General features: G+C 43.7%; 1 protein-coding gene across 1 annotated transcript in view; it reads left to right on the top strand.

The window, feature by feature from the left end:
* The window catches only part of LOC130113060 (VPS10 domain-containing receptor SorCS1), a 316,719-nt gene that overhangs the window by 145,447 nt on the left and 147,591 nt on the right, over positions 1-23,681 (top strand). Inside the window, exon 3 of the mRNA XM_056280571.1 lies at positions 21,278-21,377. Within this exon, the coding sequence (XP_056136546.1) occupies positions 21,278-21,377 (100 nt within the window). The remainder of the gene's footprint in view (positions 1-21,277; positions 21,378-23,681) is intronic.

Here is a 23,681-nt window from a genome sequence, read left to right as displayed (position 1 = left end):
TTTTGGGGGGGGGGGGGGTTCCCCTCTTTTTCTCCCCAATTGTACTTTACCAAATAACCCTATTTTCAGAGCCATACCGGTTGCTGCTCCACCCTCTCTGCCAATCCGAGGAGGGCTGCAGACTACCACATGCCTCCTCAGATACAGGCGGGGTCGCCAGCCGCTTCTTTTCACTTGACAATGAGGAGTTTCCCCGGGGGGACATAGCGCGTGGGAGGATCATACTATTCCCCCAGTCCCCCCCCCCCAACAGCCACCCTGGCTGACCAGAGGAGGAGGAGGTGCTAGTGCAGCGATCAGGACACATACCCACATCCAGCTTCCCACCCGCAGACATGGCCACTTGTGTCTGTAGGGACGCCTGACCAAGCCGGAGGTAACACGAGGATTCAAATTGGTGATCCTCGTTTGGTAGGCAATGGAATAGACCACCACGCCACTGAATTTAATTTCAAAAACAATTCAGGCCTGTGCAGAAAAGGCAATAATACAGTGTTTATAAGTTTTTGGCAAGAAAGACCAGCCTGTCAACATTTTCTGGCTTAAGAGACAAGCCAGTTTTGAGAGTCGTGGGTAGAGTCTCTGGTCTTCCCGCCACCAGTCCAGCGGGTCCTCCTCACTGCCAAGGTTGCCTAATTGTAGGTAAGACTGTAGCTCAGAGGCTATAGCTTGTTGTTCCTGTTGGGGTCTTGGTGTGGGTCCCTCAGCAGTCTTGAAGAAGCTCCCCAAGACTTTATTTGAAGTGGGTGCATCTCAGCAGTCGCAACGCAGGGATCAGTTGGGCCCATCTCCTTGAAAAGAGTATGGTAAATAAAATATGAATACCAAATTGAATCTAATGAAACAATACATCCATATCCAGAAAGTAGATAACAGCACATTAAAGCACTTGATTTCACAGCACATGTTAATCCACTTCATTTCATTCATTTAAAATAAATTCTCTGTCTGTATGTAATCACAATAATTACTACTACTACCATGCCTGCAGGCTCAGTCCTCACCATCTCAGAAGTCAGTCTGGCTTGGATTAGCACAACATTGTCCTCACTGATGTATCTCAGCTTGAACCGTGGATCAAGAGCAGAGGCCATGTCAAGCAGTTCTTGTGTCAGAGGATCCTTTTATTTTTCATCCAGGTAGCTCAGGATTTTGGTCTTGATGGTGCATGTTACATCTGGATCATCATCCTTCACTTTCAGGATAGAGGAGCTGAAAAGGTGGAGGACTGGCTTTACAAAGGAAACACTGACATACTTTTCATTGGAAAGCACATCAGTAAACTCAGTCAGAGGGTAGAGGGATTTGCTGATGGCCTCCAGGACATCAGTGTCCTGCCATGTGGAGATGAGGTGTCGGGCCTTTCTGTCAGTGGACAAGACATGAGCAATGGCCCTCTGATGCTCCAGGACTCTTTCTATCGATCCCCACCTTGTGGGGCACTCTGTCTTTTCAGAGCATGCTCTGGAAGCTTCAGGTCCCTTTTTGCCTCTGCTAGTTCCTTTTTACGCCTCCAGCTGTTGAAGAAACTGCTCACCAAAGCAGCTCACCACGTGTAAAGACCCACTGCTTGGTCAATCCGAGGATCTGTCATTACATTCTCTAAAAGAGAACATGAGAGATTCATATGTAAAACTAAAGCACAGAATAAAACCTTACCTGCTTCGATACACATTTGCTAAACAATCCCCATCATATTATTGTTATATTACTATTGTTATGGCGACACGGTGGTGCAGCGGTTAGCACGGTTGCCTCACAGCAAGAAGGTCCTGGGTTCAAGCCCGGGGTAGTCCAACCTTGGGGGTCGCCCCGGGTCGTCCTCTGTGTGGAGTTTGCCTGTTCTCCCTGTGTCTGCGTGGGTTTCCTCCGGGGGCTCCGGTTTCTTCCCACTGTCCAAGGACATGTAGGTCAGGTGAACCGGCCATACTAAATTGTCCCTAGGTATGAATGTGTGTGTGTATGTCAGCCCTGTGTAATGGACTGGCGGCCTGTTCAGGATGTCTCCCCGCCTGCTGCCTAATGACTGCTGAGATAGGCTCCAGCATCCCCGTGACCCTGAGAGCAGGATAAGCGGTTCAGATAATGGATGGATGGATACTATTGTTATTTACAAAGTATTCACTCACATATTAACACAATCAGCACAGATTACATACAATTAATCTGCACAGATTACACAAAATATTTCAATTAATTACATGCACTTTTTAAAATTTTTTTAAATATATCCTGCTACTCACCTGTTAGTAGAGCCTCGCTGGAGCCTCGCCCATTCATTCAGAGAAGCTGCCTTCACAATGTTTGAGCTGCTGTCTGTTGTAATGCAGACAAGTCTCTCCTGCAAGCTCTAAGAGGTCACCTCTTCCCTCACTCCCTGGGCAATTGATTGTCCTGTGTGGTCTTGTGGGGAAAATGATGTTTGCAAGCATCAACTATATACAAAAATATAATTTTTTTTCTTGCATGGACTTTGGAAACTGTTTTTGGCTAATTTTGAGCTGCTGAATCCAAATCTGAGCTCAGATTTGCTCTATCACATCAAGTTTTTGTGCTATCTGTATGCTCCTTATTCAGGATTTTACAAAAGTTGACCATCTAGTCTGGCAATCTTGGTGGGGATAAAAATGGCCCCTATTCATTTCCTAAGTAATTTCATGCTAGGCTGAGTGTTTATTTGTCATATCTTTGAAATAAATGTATTTTATCATGTAATATCACATGTATTCTATAAATATATTGCTTTTTCATCACAAATGAAATGTTTTACTACTGTTTTTACTAGTGCTTCTTGCTGGGATCCCAGTCAAAAGCAGCCACCCTATGCAATTTTAAGAGATGGAACTATTTATGTAGTTCATGTTTGCATGGGTCCTAATTTAAAGTGTCACATAAGGAGGTGGGGGGGGCTTCTTCTCACTATGGGGTTGCCTGCGTACCATTCAAGTGAGTGGAGACTCTTTACTGACAGTTCGAAAAGAAGTTTGAAATGTGTTTTACTTCACAATGGGAACATCCATGGATCCATCCCTATAGGACACTCAGTGACCTTGAAGGAGGAGTATGCAAACATCAAGGTTGTACTTGAACAATTGAAGTACCACGATCATGAATGGTTGATTTGTGTGGATTTGAAAATGGTGAACTTCCTTTTGGGGCAACAAGGAGGTTACACCAAATACCCTTGTTTCCTATGCTACTGGGACAGTAGGGCTAAGGAGGAGCACTGGGTGAGAAAGGAATGGCCATCAAGGAATAGTTTGATACCTGGTGACAAGAACATCATTAATGAACCACTGGTTGATCGGAAAAATATCATCCTTCCACCATTGCACATCAAACTCGGTCTGATGAAGCAGTTTGTTAAAGCTCTTGATCACACTGGAGACTGCTTTGGCTACATATGTTCAACCTTTCCGAGTCTTAGCGACGAGAAGAAAAAAGCAGGGATATTCGACGCACCTCAGATCAGAACATTACTCAAGGACCCACACTTCGTTATGACGATGACCGCTGTCGAAGCTTGAGCATGGAATGCACTCACTAATGTGGTGCAGAATTTTCTTGGGAACAAGAAAGATACAACTACCGAGAGATTGCGGAGGAGCTGCTCCTTAGTCTGCGAGCGCTGGGGTGCAGAATGAGCATCAAGGTGAACTACTTGCACAGTCACCTGAGCAAGTTTCCAGATAACCTTGGAGATGTAAGCGAGGAACAGGGTGAACGTTTCCATCAAGACATTAAAGTGATGGAAGAATGTTATCAAGGTCGTTGGGACTCAAATATGATGGCAGATTACTGCTGGAGTTTGATGAGAGATGTCCCAGATGCTGTATATAAGAGATTGTCCACAAAGAGGAAGTTTACCATGTTGTAATATGATTACACCTGTGCCTTTGGATACTTACGCTTTCAAGTACCAGTACTTATTTTCTTATATTCACAAATTTTTGCATTTATTGCTGCATTTTGAATGTCGTGAAAAGTCACAATACTGCTTTGAGCTTGAGTGATGCCTTGTATTTAAGTGATGTACACCATGTTAAGGGGAACTTTTTCCGTCTATATATTAGTTTAGTGAAATTTGTAAACTTTTCATACATTAAAAATATTGAGTAAATGTGTTAAAATATGTGCAAGCCAGCATGGATTAAATGTTAATGTATGATTTAATATTGTAATTGAAGTAGGTACCTTTCATTGTAATCATTTTTGCATCTATCGATCTTGTAATGCAAGTGTTTTTTAACTTTGAGTGTAAAATTGCTGTTTTCTCAAAAATAATGATGTTTCATAGTTCAAAAACTTGATGTGATAGGCAAAAACTAATGCTAGATTTGGATTCAGCACCCAAAAGTTAGCTAGACTCCGTTGAAAAACCCCATGCAAGAAAAATTGTGTTGACCAGTGTTTTTAAAATCACCGTCGATGTAATGCATTGTCAGGCTCAAGTACGGCTCCATTGTTCTGCTTGACCATAGGTCGGTGGTAGTCGCAAAGTACTTGACAGCTGTGACATCCCTGTCTATTTCCCCTCAACGTTTTGCATACAGTGCAGGTAATGCCACTTTGGAAAAATAATTGCGTGAGGGGATGACATACCTTTTGTCCAGTGTGTTAACCATTTTCCTGAAGCCTTTCCTGAAGCCACAGTGTTTGCTGGACACATATCTTTGGCCAAATGGAATGTGACTGCATTGGTTATTTCAGTCTGTCTTTAGGAGCTGGATGTATATGGTGACACGCTGTACAGAGTTGTTGTTATGGATGTCTGAGTTGACGTTGGAGAAGTACAGGGATTCAGTGAGCTAACATCCATCCATCCATTATCCAAGCCGCTTATCTGAACTGGGGTCACGGTGTGCTGGAGCCTATCCCAGCAGTCATTGGACGGCAGGTGGGGAGACTCTTGTCTTCTTGGCCTTCATGCATTCATCATACAGCAGTTTGTGATGTTTTTTCAGGTGGTTAAAAAGATTAGTTGTGTTGCTTTGTGGCACACACACAATTCTACAGCACTCTTTGCACATGACTTGTTCTTGGTTGACATCACTTGCCCTTAAATCCAAAATATTTCCAAACTAGGGATGATGATCCATTTCGCGAGACTAGCTCTTCGCCTTCTGCTTCACACATTTGATATTCGTTTTGCCCTTACTCATCTACTCTGGACTGCAGCCGCAACAACCAGAAGATTTTTGCGCAGGCTGCCACTGCAAGGTTTGCGCTTAAAGGGAACAGCTGTGATTTGTCAGGCAGTTAGTTTAGGAAGCGCTTGATTTGATATGCAATGGAGCATTCCATGAGCGGAGCACGCATTTTAAATGTCAATATCACAGTCGGTCATGTTGATTTAGTTGTGGGAAGCCAAAATCGTCATTGCAATTAATATTTGATTAATTGTGCAGCACTACCTTACAGTTCCATATGCAAATATGGCTGTGACCATTAACTAGAGTTTCAGTGGCCATGTGTACTACTCACAGAGGATTAGGGATTGTTGCGATCACAGCATTGTAAGATGGTGACAGATGCATAACGACTGAAACCAGTGACCAGTTTCATGTGAATATGGGTGTGACATTAGCTAGATGTCTTGATGCATGCTCAATAATCCAGGTAAGAAAATCAAACAAGGTTGAATCAGTTCATCTGGATACAACGTTTATTGACAGATACATTTCATCACTGAACTAAATGACCTACATTTTCAGTCTAAACTGACTGCAGGTATCTCCACCCTCATAAACAATACAGTGCAATACAGTGTTATAAGGGTGGGGATACCTGCATTCAGTTTAGACTGAAGAGGTCACTTAGTTGAGTGATGAAATGTATCTGTCAATAAAAGTTGTATCCAGATGAACTGATTCAACCTTCTTTGACATAAACTTGAGTCTCAATGGCCATGTGTACCATTGACAGAGGATTAGGGAATGTTGAAATCACATCATTGTAAGATGGCGACTGATGTATAATGACCGAAACCATCGACCAGTGTCACATGCAAATTGGCGTGACCATTAACTAGAGTTACAATGGCCATGTGTACTATTCACAGAGGATTGAGGAATATTTGCAATCACAGCATTGTACAATGGTGAAAGATGTACTTGTAGCCCCCCCTTCCCGGTTCAGGGATGGTCATTGCCTCTTAACATAGGTGGCCTCTTTGGCTCCCCGTTCAAACCAGTGTTCCTCCCTACCAAGGATTTGCACATCCTCATCCTTGAAAGAGTGGCCACTGGCCTGTAGATGGGTGTAGACTGTGGAGTCCTGGCCTGACGTGTTAGCTGTCCTGTGTTGTGCCATTCTTTTGGCCAGAGTCTTTTTAGTTTCCCCATTGTACAAGTCATGAAAATCCTCTTGGGACTTAACGACGTACATTATATTGCTCTGTTTGTGCTGGGGGACATGATCCTTGGGGTGGACCAACTTCACTATCATCTATCTAGATATAGACTGCAATATTCCCTAATCCTCTGTGAATATTACACATGGCTATTGAAACTCTCTAATGTCACACCCATATTCAAATTGAAACTGGTCATTGGTTTTGGTCATTATGCATCTCTCACCATCTTACAATGCTGTGATTGCAACATTCCCTAATCCTCTTTTGAATGGTACACATGGCCATTTAACTCTAGTTAGTGGTCACACCTGCCACGTGTTAACGACCCACGTACCATGTGGCAGGGATTACACACAATATCGGAATTAAAAACGAGACCCAGCAGCGCAGCCAATGCCACTGCCTCTCCTGGACGAGCTTAATAGTTTTTACGTTCAGTTTGAGGTTTTTGACACGAACCTCCCGGGAGAAGCCCCCACTGCTGCCAATATGAAAAGCGCGCTTGGCCATCACTGACTCTGACGTGCGCAGGTCATTCATGTGCGTGAACACCCGCAGGCCGGCCAGGATGACATTCCAGGCTGGGTGATCAGAGTATGCGCAGCGCAGCTAGCTGGTGTCCTCCCGGATATTTTCAACCTCTCCCTTTCCGTGTGTGTAGTCCCCTCCTGCTTTAAATCCTCAGTCATTGTGCTGGTGCCGAAGAAGACCAAGGTAACATGCTTGAATTATTGGCATCCTGTTGCCCTAACTCCCATAGTGAGTAAATGCTTTGAGAGGCTTGTTAAGGGACTAATCTGTAGCATGTTAACGCCCACCCTTGACCCCCACCAATTTGCCTACCGACAAAATAGATCCACTGATGATGCAATAGCCACTACACTCCATACCTCCCTCACCCACCTGGAGAAAAGGAACTTCTATGTGAGAATGCTGTTTGTAGACTACAGCTCAGCATTCAACACCATAGTCCCCTCCAGACTCTACACCAAGCTCAAGGACTTTGGACTCAACCCCAGCCTGTGCAATTGGATCCTGAACTTCCTGTCGAGCCTTGCCAGGTGGTGAGGATGGGCTCCAACCCCTCTGCCATTCAACAGAGAACCCCAAGGCTGCATCCTGAGTCCCCTCCTCTACTTCCTGTACACCCATGACTGTGTGGCCACACATAGCTCCAACTTGGTGATAAAGTTTGCTGACGACACGACAGTGATGGGTCTGATCACCAATGATGTTGAGATGGCATACAGGCGAGAGGTAAACTATATAACAAAGTGGTGCCAGGAGAATAACCTCTCTCTCAACGTCAACAAAACCAAGGAGCTGATTGTGGACTACAGGAAGAGAGGGGGGAGGCTGGACCCCATCACCATCAACGGGACTGCTGTAAAGAGTCAAGAACTTCAAGTTCCTCGGTGTCCACATTACCGAGGACGTCAACTAGGATGAATACACCAGCCATGTGGTGAAAAAGGTACAGCAACGCCTCTTTCAACTCAGGCAACTGAAGAAGTTCGGCATAGGACCCAAGATTCCACAGGTCGTCTACAGAGGCACAACCGAGAGCATCCTGACTGGATGCATCACCACCTGGCATGGGAACTGTACTGCCCACAAACACAAAACACTGCAGAGGGTTGTGCGGATAGCCCTGGACATCAGTGGATGCGAGCTTCCCTCCGTCCAGGACATATATAAAGGATGTTATGTCAACAAAGCCCATAGGACCTATGGTCATGAGCTTTGGGTAGTGGCCGAAAGGGTGAGATCACGGATACAAGCGGCTGAAATGCGATTTCTCCATAGGTTGTCTGGGCTCAGCCTTAGAGATAGGGTGAGGAGCTCAGACATCCGCAGGGAGCTCAAGTAGAGCCACTGCTCCTTCGCATCAAAAGGAGCCAGTTGAGGTGGTTCGGGCATCTGATTAGGATGCCTCCTGGGTGCCTTCTTTTGGAGGTTTTCCAGGCATATGCAACTGGGAGGAGACTCCAGGGTAGACCCAGAACTCTGGAGGGACTACATGTCCAATCTGGCCTGGGAACGCCTCAAGATACCCCAGAAGGAGTTGGAGGGCAGTTCTGGGGAGAGGGATGTCTTGAGTGCCCTACTTAGCTTGCTGCCACTGTGACCCGACCCCGGGGAAGTGGCTGATGATGAGATGAGATGAGATAAGATAAAACAAAACCTTACAAATGCCAAGTCCTGCACACTTCCTGTTTTTATGCATGCTCAATGATCCAGGTGGGAAAATCACAGAAAGTTGAATCAGTTCAACTGACCTTCACACTTTCCTTTTGTAAATCCCAAATCCAGTTGAAATTGTCCGACACCATTTACCAACCAAAAAATAGCCATAAATAGATGTTGAAACATCGTTTTTTGATATTCAAATGCAGATTAATGTACAGTTTCATGTGTGGGGGGGGGGCATGGTGGGCCAGTGGTTAACGCAGTTACCTCACAGCAAGAGGGTCCTGGGTTTGATCCCCGGGGTAGTTCAAACTTGGGGGTCATCCCAGGTCATCCTCTGTGTGGAGTTTGCACGTTCTCCCCGTGACTGCGTGGGTTTTCTCCGGGTGCTCCAGTGTCAATCCACAGTCCAAAGACATGTAGGTCAGGTGAATTGGCCGTACTAAATTGTCCCTAGGTATGAGTGTGTGTGTGTGTGTGTGTGTGTGTGTGTGTGTGTGTGTGTGTGATGGCCTGGCGTCCTGTCCAGGGTGTCTCCCCACCTGCTGCTCAATGCCTGCTGGGATAGGCTCCAGCATCCTGCGACCCTGAGAGCAGGATAAGCAGTTTGGATAATGGATGGATGGATGTGTGAGTACTTGGTCTGGGTGTCCCACAGTGGACTATTGGCACTGGGGGACACGGCCACTTTCCCCATCTTCACTTACAGTGTTGTCTCCATCACACTGTCAGTCTATAAAAAATAAAATCAGCTTACATAAGTCAAGTCAATTTCATTTGTATAGCCGATTATTACAAATTACAAATGTGTCTCAGGGGGCATTACAGTAACACAAGATCCTGTCCTTAGACCCTCACTTCAGATAAGAAACAACTCCTTAAAAAACCTTTAACAGGGAGAAAAAATAGGACGGAACCTCAGGGAGAGCAACAGAGGGATCTCTCTCCCAAGATGGACAATGTGCAAGGGATGTTTTCTGTCCAGAATAAAACACAATTTACACAATACAACATTGAAAGAGGATAACAGAATTATAATGGAATTATAAGATGTATGAGGAATATGATGAGGAGGATACCAAGCAGTGTCCAGATCCAACTGGAACAGCCCAGGACCCGGGCCACACGACCAGCATCGCCATGTAGACCTGACAGGAGGACAAGACTACACGTGCACACAGGGGAGACTCACATCACAACATTCACACACACAAAAGAAGAGAAAGGAGAAGACATCAAATAATAAATTAATTAATTATAAACGGTTTGAACATTGAGACAATATGCTGTTTAAAAGTGAGAAGAATCATCACTACTAACAATAGTTTTTATTACAGTCTATGGGTGTCTGCCATACTGTAGTATACATGCAGTAGCCACTCTGGCGTCGGTGTGTGATGTGTCCTGTAGTAGAGCTACACTTAACCAGCCATGTCCAGCCATTTAACTCCCAGTGTGAGGCTCATAGTTTCAACACAACTGGTTAAAAAATAAACAGTTGCATTGGATATTGTCTCAATTACGATTTCATTTCATGACATTTAAAGCCATGTGTAGTACAGCAGTGTTTGCTGCATGTTTGGTAGCCAGGTCAGATCATCCATCCTCCTCCCGGGAGACCATCAGAAGCCTTTCGTCTCCAACACCGGGACTTACTGTGGTGCGGCTGAGGAGCCAAGTCCTAATGGGTACCCACTACCATGTGAGAGTTGATGAATGTGTTTAGCATAAGGATGAGCAATAATGCTACACTGATAAAAACACACACAGCAGCATGGCTGCAAGGCTGCCGAAACCTGGTATGCGGTGTCTGGGTAGCGTAGCGGTCTATTCTGTTGCCTCCCAACACGGGGATCGCCGGTTCGAATCCCTCTGTTACCTCCGGCTTGGTCGGGCGTCCCTACAGACACAATTGGCCGTGCCTGGGGTGGGAAGCCAGATGTGGGTATGTGTCCTGATCGCTGCACTAGTGCCTCCTCTGGTCAGTCATGGCACCTGTTCGGGGGGGGGGGGGATAGCATGATCTTCCCACGCGCTACGCCCCCTGGCGAAACTCCTCACTGTCAGGTGAAAAGAAGCAGCTGGTGACTCCACATGTATCGGAGGAGGCATGTGGTAGTCTGCAGCCCTCCTCGGATCAGCAGAGGGGGTGGAGCAGCGACCAGGATGGCTCGGAAGAGTGGGGTGATTGGCCAAGTACAATTGGGGGGAAAAAAAGGGGAAGATAAAAAAAAAGGAACCTGGTATGTATTTCCATTAATAGGCACAACTCAAACAACAGTAAAGCATTATATAAGTTCAGAAGTCATGGTTCATCCTCTGTATGGAGTTTGCATGTTCTCCCCCTGTCTGCACGGGTTTCCCCTTGAAGCTCCAGTTTCCTGCCACAGTCCAAAGACATGTAGGTCAGGTGAATTGGCCGTACTAAGTTGTCCCTCGGTATGAATGTGTGTGTGTGTGGGGGGGGCTGTGATGGCCTGGCGGCCTGTCCAGGGTATCTCCACACCTGCCCCCCAATGACTGCTGGGATAGGCTCCAGCATCCTCGCGAACCTGAGAGCAGGATAAGCGGTTCGGATAATGGATGGATAAGTTCAGAAGGCAAAGTTGCTGTGCTTTTCATGAAAAGAACACCAGACTGCTTGTAGGCTCTGACTGTGTGTAGCTTTTATATGATGCTAAACTTGCAAACAAAAGGCTTAATGTGTGAGAATAAACATCTAGTAAACACATGACATTAATGACTCTGACGGAACATCGGCTGTAGACGTGAACGTGAAGTGAGACAAGCACCAGGCTGCTGTCCATCCATCCATTAGCTGAACCGCTTATGCTATTCTCAGGGTTGCGGGGATGCTGGAGCCTATTCCAGCAGTCATTGGGCGGCAGGCGGGGAGACACCCTGGACAGGCTGCCAGGCCATCACAGGGCCAAGACACACACACACACACACACACACACACACACACACACACACACACACACACACACACACACACACACATTCATACCTAGGGACAATTTAATACAGCCAATTCACCTGACCTACATGTCTTTGGACTGTGGGAGGAAACCGGAGCCCCCGGAGGAAACCCACGCAGACACGGGGAGAAAATGCAAACTCCACACAGAGGACGACCCAGGATGACCCACCAAGGTTGGACTACCTGGAGCTCGAATCCAGGACCTTCTTGCTGTGAGGCCACTGCGCTAACCACTGTGCCACCGTGCCGCCCCAGGCTGCCGTCGTCAGTATTAATTTGGGAGTGGCACACTGAAAAGAGGTTTTCTTCAAACATCACTGGAAAATCACATGATGATTGTATTACGGATGGTTCTGTAAGTCATCAGCATGTACTTGCTCAAGTGTTGGTGTCATTAAAAAGAGGAGCTTGTCTTTGACAGGCTCAACATTTGCCTTTAAAACAATGTGATAGGATTGCAGGATTGTGTGGTGTTTGCACATGTCCCATGGCTTATCCTGCCATTGTGATTCAGGTAGTAGTTATATCTGATTCCCCCATCGCTGCCTCATTGCAAATGAAGGACACACATTTGCCATTATCAGCCCGCTCCACATGCACACACAGCTGGTTTATTGCTATAGAATACCATTTCTGAACTGTTAGCCTTTTTAAAAGCTCAAATTTAACAGAAGTTTTCCTAATTAGTTCTTGGCCTTTAGCAGATTTAATACACTCACATTTGTTTCACATCGCTATTATTAAACTTATGGGATTGGGTTTCGGCGGTGTCGGGCTCAGGGAACAGCACAAGTGTTAAGTGGGCGTCCGTGAACCAGTCATTGTTCAGAAACTAAATTCACGTTTTATCAGAGGTGGAAAGCAGCTTGATAATATTACCCCGCTTACTGCGCTGCAATAATTTGTAGATTAAGGCTACTTTCCAATGCATTACTAGTAATGGCTTACACAATGTGAGCATGCTGTGACCCTTAACTGGTAACCTGAAGGTGATTGTGGCAGAGTGGGATGTGGACACCAGTCTGCCCTAGTTAGTGTGGGACGGTGTGGGACAGTGTGGTCGGTTAGTGTGGTTAGTCTGTTTAGTGTTGATTGTGTGTTTAGTGTGGTTACTGTGTTTAGTGTGGTTAGTGTGTTTAGTGTGGTTATGTGGGACAATGTGATCTGTTAGTGCGGTTAGTATGTTTAGTGTGTTTAGTGTTGATAGTGTGTTTAGTGTGATTACTGTGTTTAGTGTGATTAGTGTGGGACAATGTGGTTAGTGTGGGACAGTGTGGTCTGTTAGTGTGGTTAGTGTGGGTCAGTGTGGTCTGTTAGTGTGGTTAGCGTGGATAGTGTGGGACAGCTGGTCTACATCCCACTCTGCCACAGTAACATCAGAAAAGGTCATTCCTATATTTCTTTCCTCTGACTTGACGTGCCCCTTCTCATCTGGTTTACCCTGCTATGAGCACAGGGGAATGAAGAGCAGGCAGGTCCAGTTCATAGTGACTCATCTCAATGAGTTTGGCTCAAGCCCATTTTAAAGGGATGGCTTGGTCGGGGGATTTTTACTGTGTCCTGCTCACATTGAGTCAGACAAATTCAGGGAGACTGTTTTATGTGTGTGGGTGCATTTGAAGGTGAGTTTAGCCCAGCTTACATCAGTCGCTGCAGTCCCTCTCAAAAGAAGGAAAATATACCTTCTTATCGATTAATACTTTGTTCTCTTTAGCACAGTGTTAACAATTTTTATTTCATTGTCTTTCATTTCCAAAGAATTTGGGTTTTTAAAACAATAAGCACATTCATCTTCCTGTAAGGTGAATGAAGATGCAGTGTAGTCTGCCTCAGCCTACGTCTCATCCCAGCATCTCACACATCCACCGACAGAGTTTAGTTGGTGTGACGCTTGTGTGTTGCCTTTCTACCCGCCTCATATTGTGAAGGTCTAACATGTGTCACCACGCCACTAGATCTTTCATGCCCTCGTCTTCAGAGGAGGTTGATCATAATTAGTGTTTAACCCCGTAAGTGGCCAGGCGATGCATCTCATTATTTACTGAATCCATCACTCGTGCAATTAGTTTCACCAGCTAAAGGAAACAGCATGTTTTCAGGTGAAACGTTTCTAATCAAAGGTTTACCACCTCTTTAATAGAACGACCAAGACGGTCTTTATGACCGTTTTTGGATTTTCACAGCTTAATAACTTTGTGGGGGTGGGGGGGTACAGACCAGTCGCTCCCTCAATTCTCCTAAAATTACATATATTTGCATTAAAATTATTTTTAGATCAATCGAAAAAAAAAAGTTACGATAAAATCTACCTAAAACGAATATGGACGGTCTATGTGACTGTCTCGTAATTTGCGTGTGATCGTGCGTGTCATGTCACTATTTATGACGTGTGTTGGTCGCATAATTTCCTTTGCAAAGTTCATTGCTCTGTCCTAGGAAAAAAAAGAAAAGAAAAACTAGCGTTAACTAGTGCAGAGTAATAGTCTAAACTTGATTCTTGATTATTTCCAGCATGTCTGGTTACAAACACCGTTACAGACATGTCTGTGAATGTTCTCAATCACAGACAGGGGTGTGAATACTTTCTGGATGCACTGCACATGTACTTGTGTTTCCCTGTTGTTACAGAGCGCTGAGCTGAGTGGAACATCTCTTGATGTTTTCCACCTCCACCCTTCGTAGGAGGGAAGGGTAGCTGCCAACCTCAGCATAATAGATCACACGATGTACAAGTTGGTCATATGCGTCTCAGTGGTGGTAACCCCGAAGCCTTGACACTAATCCACGTTCGTGCTAAATCTACCATGATAGGACTGCACTTACCTCACCGTGGCCTAAGTCAGGATATTTCTTCGTCAGTGGTGTAGAGACACCACATTTCTCCTTAATGCCGTGTCTAACAATGACTCTGCACACATTATTATAGATCACATCTTGCAGAAACACAGGCTGGTGCCTCTGATTCCAGTAATGTACAGACAATTATGGGTGCATGTAAATGATGTTAGTTAATAATAGATAGACAGACACAGACAGAGAGTGAGACAGTGAGAGATTAAAAAAAAAAAACAAGTGTTGGATTGACATATTTGGGGCAGCTTAGCAGGAAAAGTATAACTGAACGTCACATATAACACAGGGAAGACAGACAGGCTGTTTATTTATTCATATACAAACAAATAATACTGGTATATACCCACCTACTGACATTTTCTCTCTTTTCAAAATCTTTTTATTGAAATGTTTAACAAAAGTTCCCAGAGTTGGGCAAACATATTCCACATTGTTATGAAATATGCGCAAGGCTCAGCATTTTTAGTTTTTACCGATTTTATGTTTCCATGGATCCAAAAGTTGTTCCTGTTTGTGTGAGGTTATGTAACAGTGTGCTCTTGTGGCGAAATTCGCCATGCTGGATGGCTTTGAAAAATAAAAACCGAAAACGCTGAGCCTTGAATATGCATCAATGTAACATCGGTTAGAATTAATAACAATGACAATAATGACTGTAATAAAACAAGAGAACCCCATCCCCCACCCCCTTGATTATCTAGAATAGGTATAAGACACAATGTCTAGAAATAAAGAAATTAAACTAAAGACTTAGCTATTTCCATGAAGTCATTCTATGTTTGGGCATTTTGAAAGTATGTCAAAAATGGTCCTCAGGGGCATCTGGATAGTGTAGCAGTCTTATTCTGTTGCCTACCAACATGGGAATCACCGGTTCGAATGCCCCTGTTACCTCCGGCTTGGTCGGGCGTCCCTACAGACACAATTGGCCATGTCTGCGGGTGGGAAGCCGGATGTGGGTATGTATCCTGGTCGCTGGTAGGTCAGGGCGCCTGTTCGGGGGGGGAGGGGGAACTGGGGAGAATAGCGTGATCGTCCCACGTGCTACGTCCCCCTGGTGAAACTCCTCAGTATCAGGTGAAAAGAAGCGGCTGGCGACTCCACATGTATTGGAGGAGACATGTAGTAGTCTGCAGCCCTCCCCGGATCGGCAGAGGGGGTGAAGCAGCGACTGGGATGGCTCGGAAGAGTGGGGTAATTGGCCGTGTACAATAGGGGAGAAAAGAGGGGGGGGGGTTGATGGTGCTGAGTTCTTATAGAATTTCTTCTCAGAACCACTGACTCAGAAGTGCGTCATCTCCAAGTTAAGCCAGGATGTTATATCTCAAAGCCACTGACTAATTGTGGGCGGGGCCACATCCTTCCATTTGAGCAGTACTGCAGATCTGGCCAAGAGTGAGGCAAAAGCAACCATGCAGCACTCTGCAGATGTCAGATGTCTCCATCAGTAATGCCAAACTGAGCTATCAGAGGGTCCGGGTTTAGATTTCACTTTAAGATGTTGGATAGAGTAGGAAAGACATCTCTCCAGAATATTTGTAAGTGAGGGCACAGCCAGTACATGTGGTTACGGGTAGCATCATTGTTTTTGCATTTGTCACAAGTGGGGGTAATATCAGGGTAGATACTAGACACTTTAACCTTGGACAGGTGGGCCCTGTGAACTCTCTTAAGTTGCACTAGGCAGAGTCTTGCACAGAGTGGGGATTTATGAATTGATGTAAGGATGGAATCCCATTAGTCTGCATATAGTGTATGGCCCAACTCATATTCCCAAGCTGTTTTAATCCTGTCCAGTAAAACGAGTCTTACTAAATATGTCCATGTTTCACTACAACTATGGATGTGAGCAGTATCAGATTCGACTGAGTTGGTGGCCCTGACCGTTGACCACTAAAAGGTTCTTCCGCTCAGCATCTTGTGAGTTTCATCATTGGTCATCGGCTGGCTCTTCCGCTGAAATATCACATCCACTACGCTGCATCCCTGTAGCATTGTTATTTAACCCATAACTGGGGTAACCTTGACTCATTATCAGGGCGTGTCCACATGCCAGTGGGCATGCCAGTGGGAGTCTACGGGGGGTTACTCCTGCGGGGGTTTCTGTTCGGGGTTGCCCCACCCTTAGTCTTTGGCTAAAAAGCCTTATCCCGCAAGGTGACGGTGTACCGGTTACCTTATAGGGCGCCGGTGATTCGCCCATAGTCAGAGCCCCATTAGTAAAAACAGTCTGAACCTCGAGGAGGTGGGGTTGACTTGTCTGGGAGCAGAAGCTTTATATTGCACTAGGCGGCTTGTGTGTTTTTGACACACGCCACACCAGACCACACCAGAAGCAATTCATGCATACATTCTTTATACCTACGTACATGCATATAAACATACAATCATTCTTACCAACCATGCACTACATGGAGAGAGAAAAAGGGTGTGAGTACACTAATGAGGAGGGAAATCAGAGCTGGCGTTAAGTCAGTATTTTACAGAAGCTAGACTAACGGAGCAGCAAAGAAGAAGAGAGCTACATCTAAGATAATGCTCTGTGTCAGATTGCTGGCACTTCTCAAGTGCAGTTTTAGAATGGAAATTTGCCACCTGAGGGCAACAATATGAAAGGGATGGGGTCGCAGATGCAGAGGGGAAGTAAAGCATGCTGCTCCAGAGATATCCTCTCTGAGAACGCAAAGCAGTTCATGAATTCGTCTGTAACTCTCAGCAAAGCTGCCATCCATTGGTTATCTCAGGCTGTTTATACTGTTGACATGTGTGCCCCGCTAATGCAGTTAGTGACCTCATATTAACAATCCACTCTCCCATGATTTATCATCACCAGCAGAGAATGTGACTGCTGTATAGTCTCTGTCTATCAGTACACATTAGACATGGAAATTGAATACTCTAATTAAAAGTTCACCATAATAAGCTTACATGGCTATATCGCTATCCATTTCAGCAATTTGAAATGGAGAGGTGATGGGGTGGCATATAAATGGTAAATGGACTGCATTTATGTAGCGCTTTTCCATTCAACATGCTTTACAGTGTGTGCCTCACATTCACCCATTCACACACACATTCACAAACTGATGGTGGAGACTGCCATGCAAGGTGCCAACCTGCTTATCAGGAGCTGTAAGGGATTCAGTGTCTTGCTTAAGGACACTTCAACACACTCTCTGGAGAAGCCGGGGATCAAACCAGGAACCTTCCGTTTACTGGACGACCTGCTCTATCTCCTGAGCCATGCCGCCCCATAATATGATGATGTGTGAATAGGTGAGTGATTAAGTTAAAGGATAGCAAGGCTCTGGCATTGGCATAGCCCACTTGCCTCCAGTACATCCACAGGAGCCCTATCACCTTAAAAGAACTGCTTTCATTTTCGGGTCCTCTTATAATTTTTCATTCACTCTCCACAGTAGCATCATATTCTTTAATCCAACGTATTACTGAAGTACTGCCCCACCTACAGCAAAGGTAGAATTCTAAAGCAACGCTCTCAGACTGAGGTTTGACACCCACACATCTCCAGTTGTGCTAGCCTTTTAAAAAGCACTAGCTGGAGCCTAGCGTCCTTGAGAAACTATCATTTTCCATTTACTTCCTTCATCCTGAACCCTGGGGGGAAGGGGGATTGGGGGATGCACCATTTTATTGGCTCATATCTGGAGTTGCTGTAACATTAAAAGTAAGTCATTGGTGTTTAAATCATTGCTGTGTGGCAGGGGCCTCCGAGAAACAGATCAATGACCCGATGATGTCATTGTCTCATGGTCCAGCGGCTCAGTGGGTTCTCTTTTGGCAAATGATACCAAACCGATCCCCCCTGAGTTCACCTATGGTAGTGTATCCCCCCCCACCATGAAGATCAGTCCATGCTGTCTCAAAACAGATGCAAACTAAAAGGTATTGGCAGTGCAGCACAGATATTTCTGTATTTCCATGAGGGCTTTGTCATATTCAAGTAAAAATAGAGTGAAGTAATCACAAATTCCTTGGAATGCATCTGTTTCAAACCAGTTTTGAATGCTGGATTTAACAGCCACATGAAGTCAGGGTTTGAAAAAGGAAACGTCAATCCATGTGAGTGACTGTTTCCAATGAGGTGACAACAGTCTCGGGTTATTTGCTGCAGTTTGAAGCTTAGTGTTCTCTGCGCGGTTTTTTATTCTTATTTTTGCTAAACTTGAAATTAGAATAACCTTCCAGTTGAGCCTCATGCCTCCCAAAAAGCATTAGACATGACAGCTGAGATACGTTTTTCCAAGTTTAGAGACAGTCTGACATGCCAAATTTCAACTGAACACAAATTTCACATTAGCACTTTGACCAGCACTTGAATATTTTAGTACTCGTCCTGTATTTGTCTTGATTCAACTGTGTAGAGCTGGCCTAACTCTTAAATGAGCTTTATGAAAACATAGTCATGTTATACAGTTTATGAAAACACGGTCATGTTAGACACTATGAAAACATAGCCATGTTAGACGTTTATGAAAACATCGTCATTTTAGACGCTTTATGAAAGCATAGTCATGTTAGACGTTTATGAAAACAGTCATGCTAGACACTTTATGAAAACTTAGTCATGTTATACAGTTTATGAAAACATAGTCATGTTAGACGTTTATGAAAACATAGCCATGTTAGACGTTTATGAAAATATCGTCATGTTAGACGCTCTATGAAAAAGTAGTCATGTTAGACGTTTATGAAAACAGTCATGCTAGACACTTTATGAAAACATAGTCAGGTTAGACACTTTATGAAAACATATTCATGTTAGACAGTTTATGAAAACATAGTCATGTTAGACACTTTATGAAAACATAGTCATGTTAGACAGCTTATGAAAGCATAGTCATGTTAGACGTTTATGAAAACAGTCATGTTAGACACTTTATGAAAACAGTCATGTTAGACAGTTTATGAAGCTGGCCTAACTCTTAAACGAGCTTTATGAAAACATAGTCATGTTATACAGTTTATGAAAACATAGTCATGTTAGGTGCTTTATGAAAACATAGTCATGTTAGACAGTTAATGAAAACATAGTCATGTTAGACCCTTAATGAAAACAGTCATGTTAGACAGTTTATGAAAACATAGTCATGTTAGACAGTTTATGAAGCTGGCCTAACTCTTAAACAAGCTTTATTAAAACATAGTCATGTTAGACATTTATGAAAACAGTCATGTTAGACACTTTATGAAAACATAGTCATGTTAGACGTTTATGATAACATAGTCATGTTAGACGGTTTATGAAAACATAGTCATGTTAGATGTTTATGAAAATATAGTCATGTTAGACACTTTATGAAAACAGTCATGTTAGACGGTTTATGAAAACAGTCATGTTAGACAGTTTATGAAAACATAGTCATGTTAGACGCTTTATGAAAACAGTCATGTTAGGCAGTTATGAAAACATAGTCATGTTAGATGTTTATGAAAACATAGTCATGTTAGACACTTAATGAAAACGTAGTCATGTTAGATGTTTATGAAAACAGTTGTTAGACACTATGAAAACATAGCCATGTTAGACAGTTTATGAAAACATAGTCATGTTATACACTTTATGAAAACATAGTCATGTTAGACGGTTTGTGAAAACATAGTCATGTTAGACGTTTATGAAAATGTAGTCATGTCACACAAGGAACACTACTCCTACAGTTAAAGGTCTACACAACAGTAGAAAAAAAGAAAAAAAGAAGTGTTTCCACTGAATACTGGTGTATTTGGGCACATCTAAGTCAGAGACATCCACCCTCCTGCTTATGTTGACATTTTAGAGCAGTCTGTATGATCTATACACAAAGCAGTGAATTTGAGCTAATTGCTGCTTCTGTGGCTATAACTGTGTTATTGCAGCCATGGACTGTCCTAGGCTTGGCTGTGCGATGTGATACCAGTCACAACCCCCCGGGTACATCCTTCCTCCTTAAATAAATACAAAAAAAAAAAATCAAATCTTCCATCAGAGGAGTATTGAAAGAAGACCATGGATTTAGTTATCGAGGCGGACAGACCAAAGTTATTTTTCATATTTTTTCCCATATTTTTGTATTGTTCAGTAGTTCTAATTTGACAGTTTTTTTTATCTTCTCTGTATTCACAATACCTACTCAAGAAACCTGTTGTGATTCCATAAGTAACTATGTTATTTTTTCCTTTGTGTGTGTGTATATGCTGTTGTGTTTGCTCTCCAGTGTGCTCTCTCTCTCTCTCTCTCTCTCTCTCTCTCTCTCTCTCTCTCACACACACACACACACACAAGGACGGATACACACATACATACATTGTATAATTTGTCTATCCTTGTGTGGCCCTCTCATTGACTCCCATTCATTGACATCCCTTCCCTAACCCTTAACCCTAACCTTAACCACACAAACTACATGCCTAACCCTAACCCTTACCCTAACCTTAACCTAACCCTAATTCTAACCTTAACCCTTAACCTAACCCTATTTCCAACCTTAACCCTAAAACCAAGTCCTAGCCCTAAAATAGACCCTTTTCTTCGTGGGGCCCAATAAAATGGCCCCACAAGGTATGTGGTTTCTGATTTTTCTACACACACACATAATTCACACAATTTGTTGACCTGGACTTGTGTGAGGTTTGATAGATAGATAGATAGATAGATAGATAGATAGATAGATAGATAGATAGATAGATAGATAGATAGACAGATAGATAGATAGATAGATAGATAGATAGATAGATAGATAGATAGATAGATAGATAGATAGATAGATGAGCATAATAGAGACTTAATTGCTTCGATGCTTTCTCTCCTCCGTCACTGTGAATCCTCTTGGGAATGTATAATTGCAACTAGAATTTTATCAAGGATTCATCAGAACCCTCTCATTAAATTTCAGGTCAACTGACTACGGAGCCACTTACCAGAAGCTGAACGATAAAGTCGGAGTGAAGACGATACTGAGTTATTTGTATGTCAGCCCCAACAACAAGAGGAAGGTAAGGCTCTTCTGAACTACAGAGCTGATTTCCAGTTGTTGCTGAGCTGTTTGCAGTTCCACTGGATTGTCAGGAGACAGACATGAAGTTGCATAGCTGGTTTTGTTTGATGTCTCCCTCTCCCTGTACCGTGTCCTGCCCTCTCAGAAGGATTATCACAGTAGATGTAGAACCCACGCAGGAAGTCAGCTAGGCTCAAAGATGACACTTTTTGACCATTTATGTTAATAGCTGGCAGTGGCAGCTGGTGCTAAATATGTTTGGGGGTGGGGGCGCAGTTTACCTTGGCGCAGCACACCTGATAGCTGCTTTAATGTCCACACAGTCACAGAGTTGTTAAGAAGGACAATGTAGCCTATAGATTTTATCAGGGTTCGTAGACGGTGGATGATTGACGGTCGAGACGAGGCATGGTGGTGGGTGTGAACATGATTGACAGCCACGAGAATTGTCCAGTCACATTAAAGCAATACCAATTTGCTGCCAATAAAAGTGGGAGTGTCTGGGGCACGCAGAACTGCGCCCCCTGGAATATCTGAAGAAACCAGTTAGACAGCAGCCGCAGGTCACCTCGAAAAAGTTGGAGGGCTTACATAAGGTGTCGTTTGACCGGCGCCCCTCACCCAGGAAGTATATGTGTTCAGACAGCAATCAACCAAATATCATTTGGAACCAATATTTAATGGCTGCTGACAGGTGCTCACATACTGAAAAACACTTTTATTTCCTAATTATTTGCATTATTCAACTAAATTACATTTAACATGTTTAAGTAGATTGTCATCTCTTGATATTTGAAGGGGGTGACACCCCAGCGTCCTGTACTGGCCAGCCGCCACTGATAGCTGGTCTGTAGTTACTCTCTGGCTTTCTGAAATTAATCAGATTTGAACCTGGGAAAGTAAAAAAAAACAAAAACGGATGGGATTTTAACAAATTTTAGTATTCTGATAAAAGAAGCCAAGGAAGTGTTTTTATTTATGAACATCCTTTCACATGGCAAGCAGAGTATCCATCCGTCTCTGTTTGTACCTTCTCGGCCTCCCTTTTCATGTCCCTACTTCCACACCACTCTAATCAGGAAGGGCCATTTTCTCCAAGTTAATTATCGTCTAATAATAGAGATGAAATGGTAACATACCTCATCTCTGTGGCTCACCCCTCCTGTCCAGTCTGATACCGGGAGGTAGTCTGTCAAACAATAGCCTATCACTTAGGCAAGGGGAGAGTGGTGCTGGGCCAGCACAGCAGGAGGAGGAGGAGGAGGCACTGGCACACTGCAGCCCTGCTTAACACGGCTGCCGTGATCGTTCTATCGGCAGCCTCAGGCCAGCTGAGATGAAAATCTCCCAAATCTCAAAATGTCAAACAATGCTGGGGAAGATACTGTTTTACAGCTTTGGAATTTGGATGATTTAAAAGGACAATCCTGAAGACTTCCTCTTGTTTCTTCTTCGAGATTGCTCCTTTCTTCCTCATTGCTCTGTATTTGGCTACTATGTATACTTAAGACATAAAATACTTTGTGCCATGTAATTTTCTCGCCAGAAAGTACATATTAGTTACAACTTACAACAGTCAAAGTGCTGATGGCTTGGATATTTGTGGATTAACTATAGTCTTAAAAATACCAGCAGTACAAAGTACTAAAAAGGGATTTTTTTCTTTATTTTTTGAGCAGAAATCTTCTGCATCTTGAAAGATTTCCATGCATTTTCTGATGCTTGAAAGATGAACAACTTTTCAGCATGATAAGTAAAACCCTACAGGAAACACATCTTCTAAAACTAAAAACTAAAACTCCAAAAGTGCCACGCTGCAGTGGAAACAAAGTGGTACCACAATATTTTTCTATTTATTTTTAACATGACAAGAGTACGAAACCCCTGTGTCACCTAAACAAACACCTCTTGGTGTCTGCTTAGGTGTGACAGTTTTAGAGAGATGGAAGCAAGGAAAGCGAGACAGTGAAAGAGACTGGGGAAGAGAGAGAGAGACAGAGAGAGAGAGAGAGAGAGAAAGAGAGAGAGAGAGAGAGAGAGAGAGACCTTTGACCTTTAACCAAGCATTTAATGTTCCAATTCATCATTCACATCAAGATAACAACATTAACACAAATACTCATATACATAGTGAAAAACACAACAATTGTCATACACAGTAAAAACAAAAGGATACACACCTTCCCCTATTTTTTTATTTTTTTCAGAAATTCGGAAGAAGCACTTGGTTTTCTACAGTGCACAGCACATCCCCATGTCCCCAAATAGAAATAAATCCTTCCAAGTTTGAACTAAGTTTGAA

Source organism: Lampris incognitus, chromosome 5 (genome assembly GCF_029633865.1).
Source record: "Lampris incognitus isolate fLamInc1 chromosome 5, fLamInc1.hap2, whole genome shotgun sequence".
Lineage (NCBI taxonomy): Eukaryota > Metazoa > Chordata > Actinopteri > Lampriformes > Lampridae > Lampris > Lampris incognitus.
The sequence above is the reverse complement of the archived record's forward strand: the minus strand, read 5'-3'. Positions and strand labels throughout refer to the sequence as shown.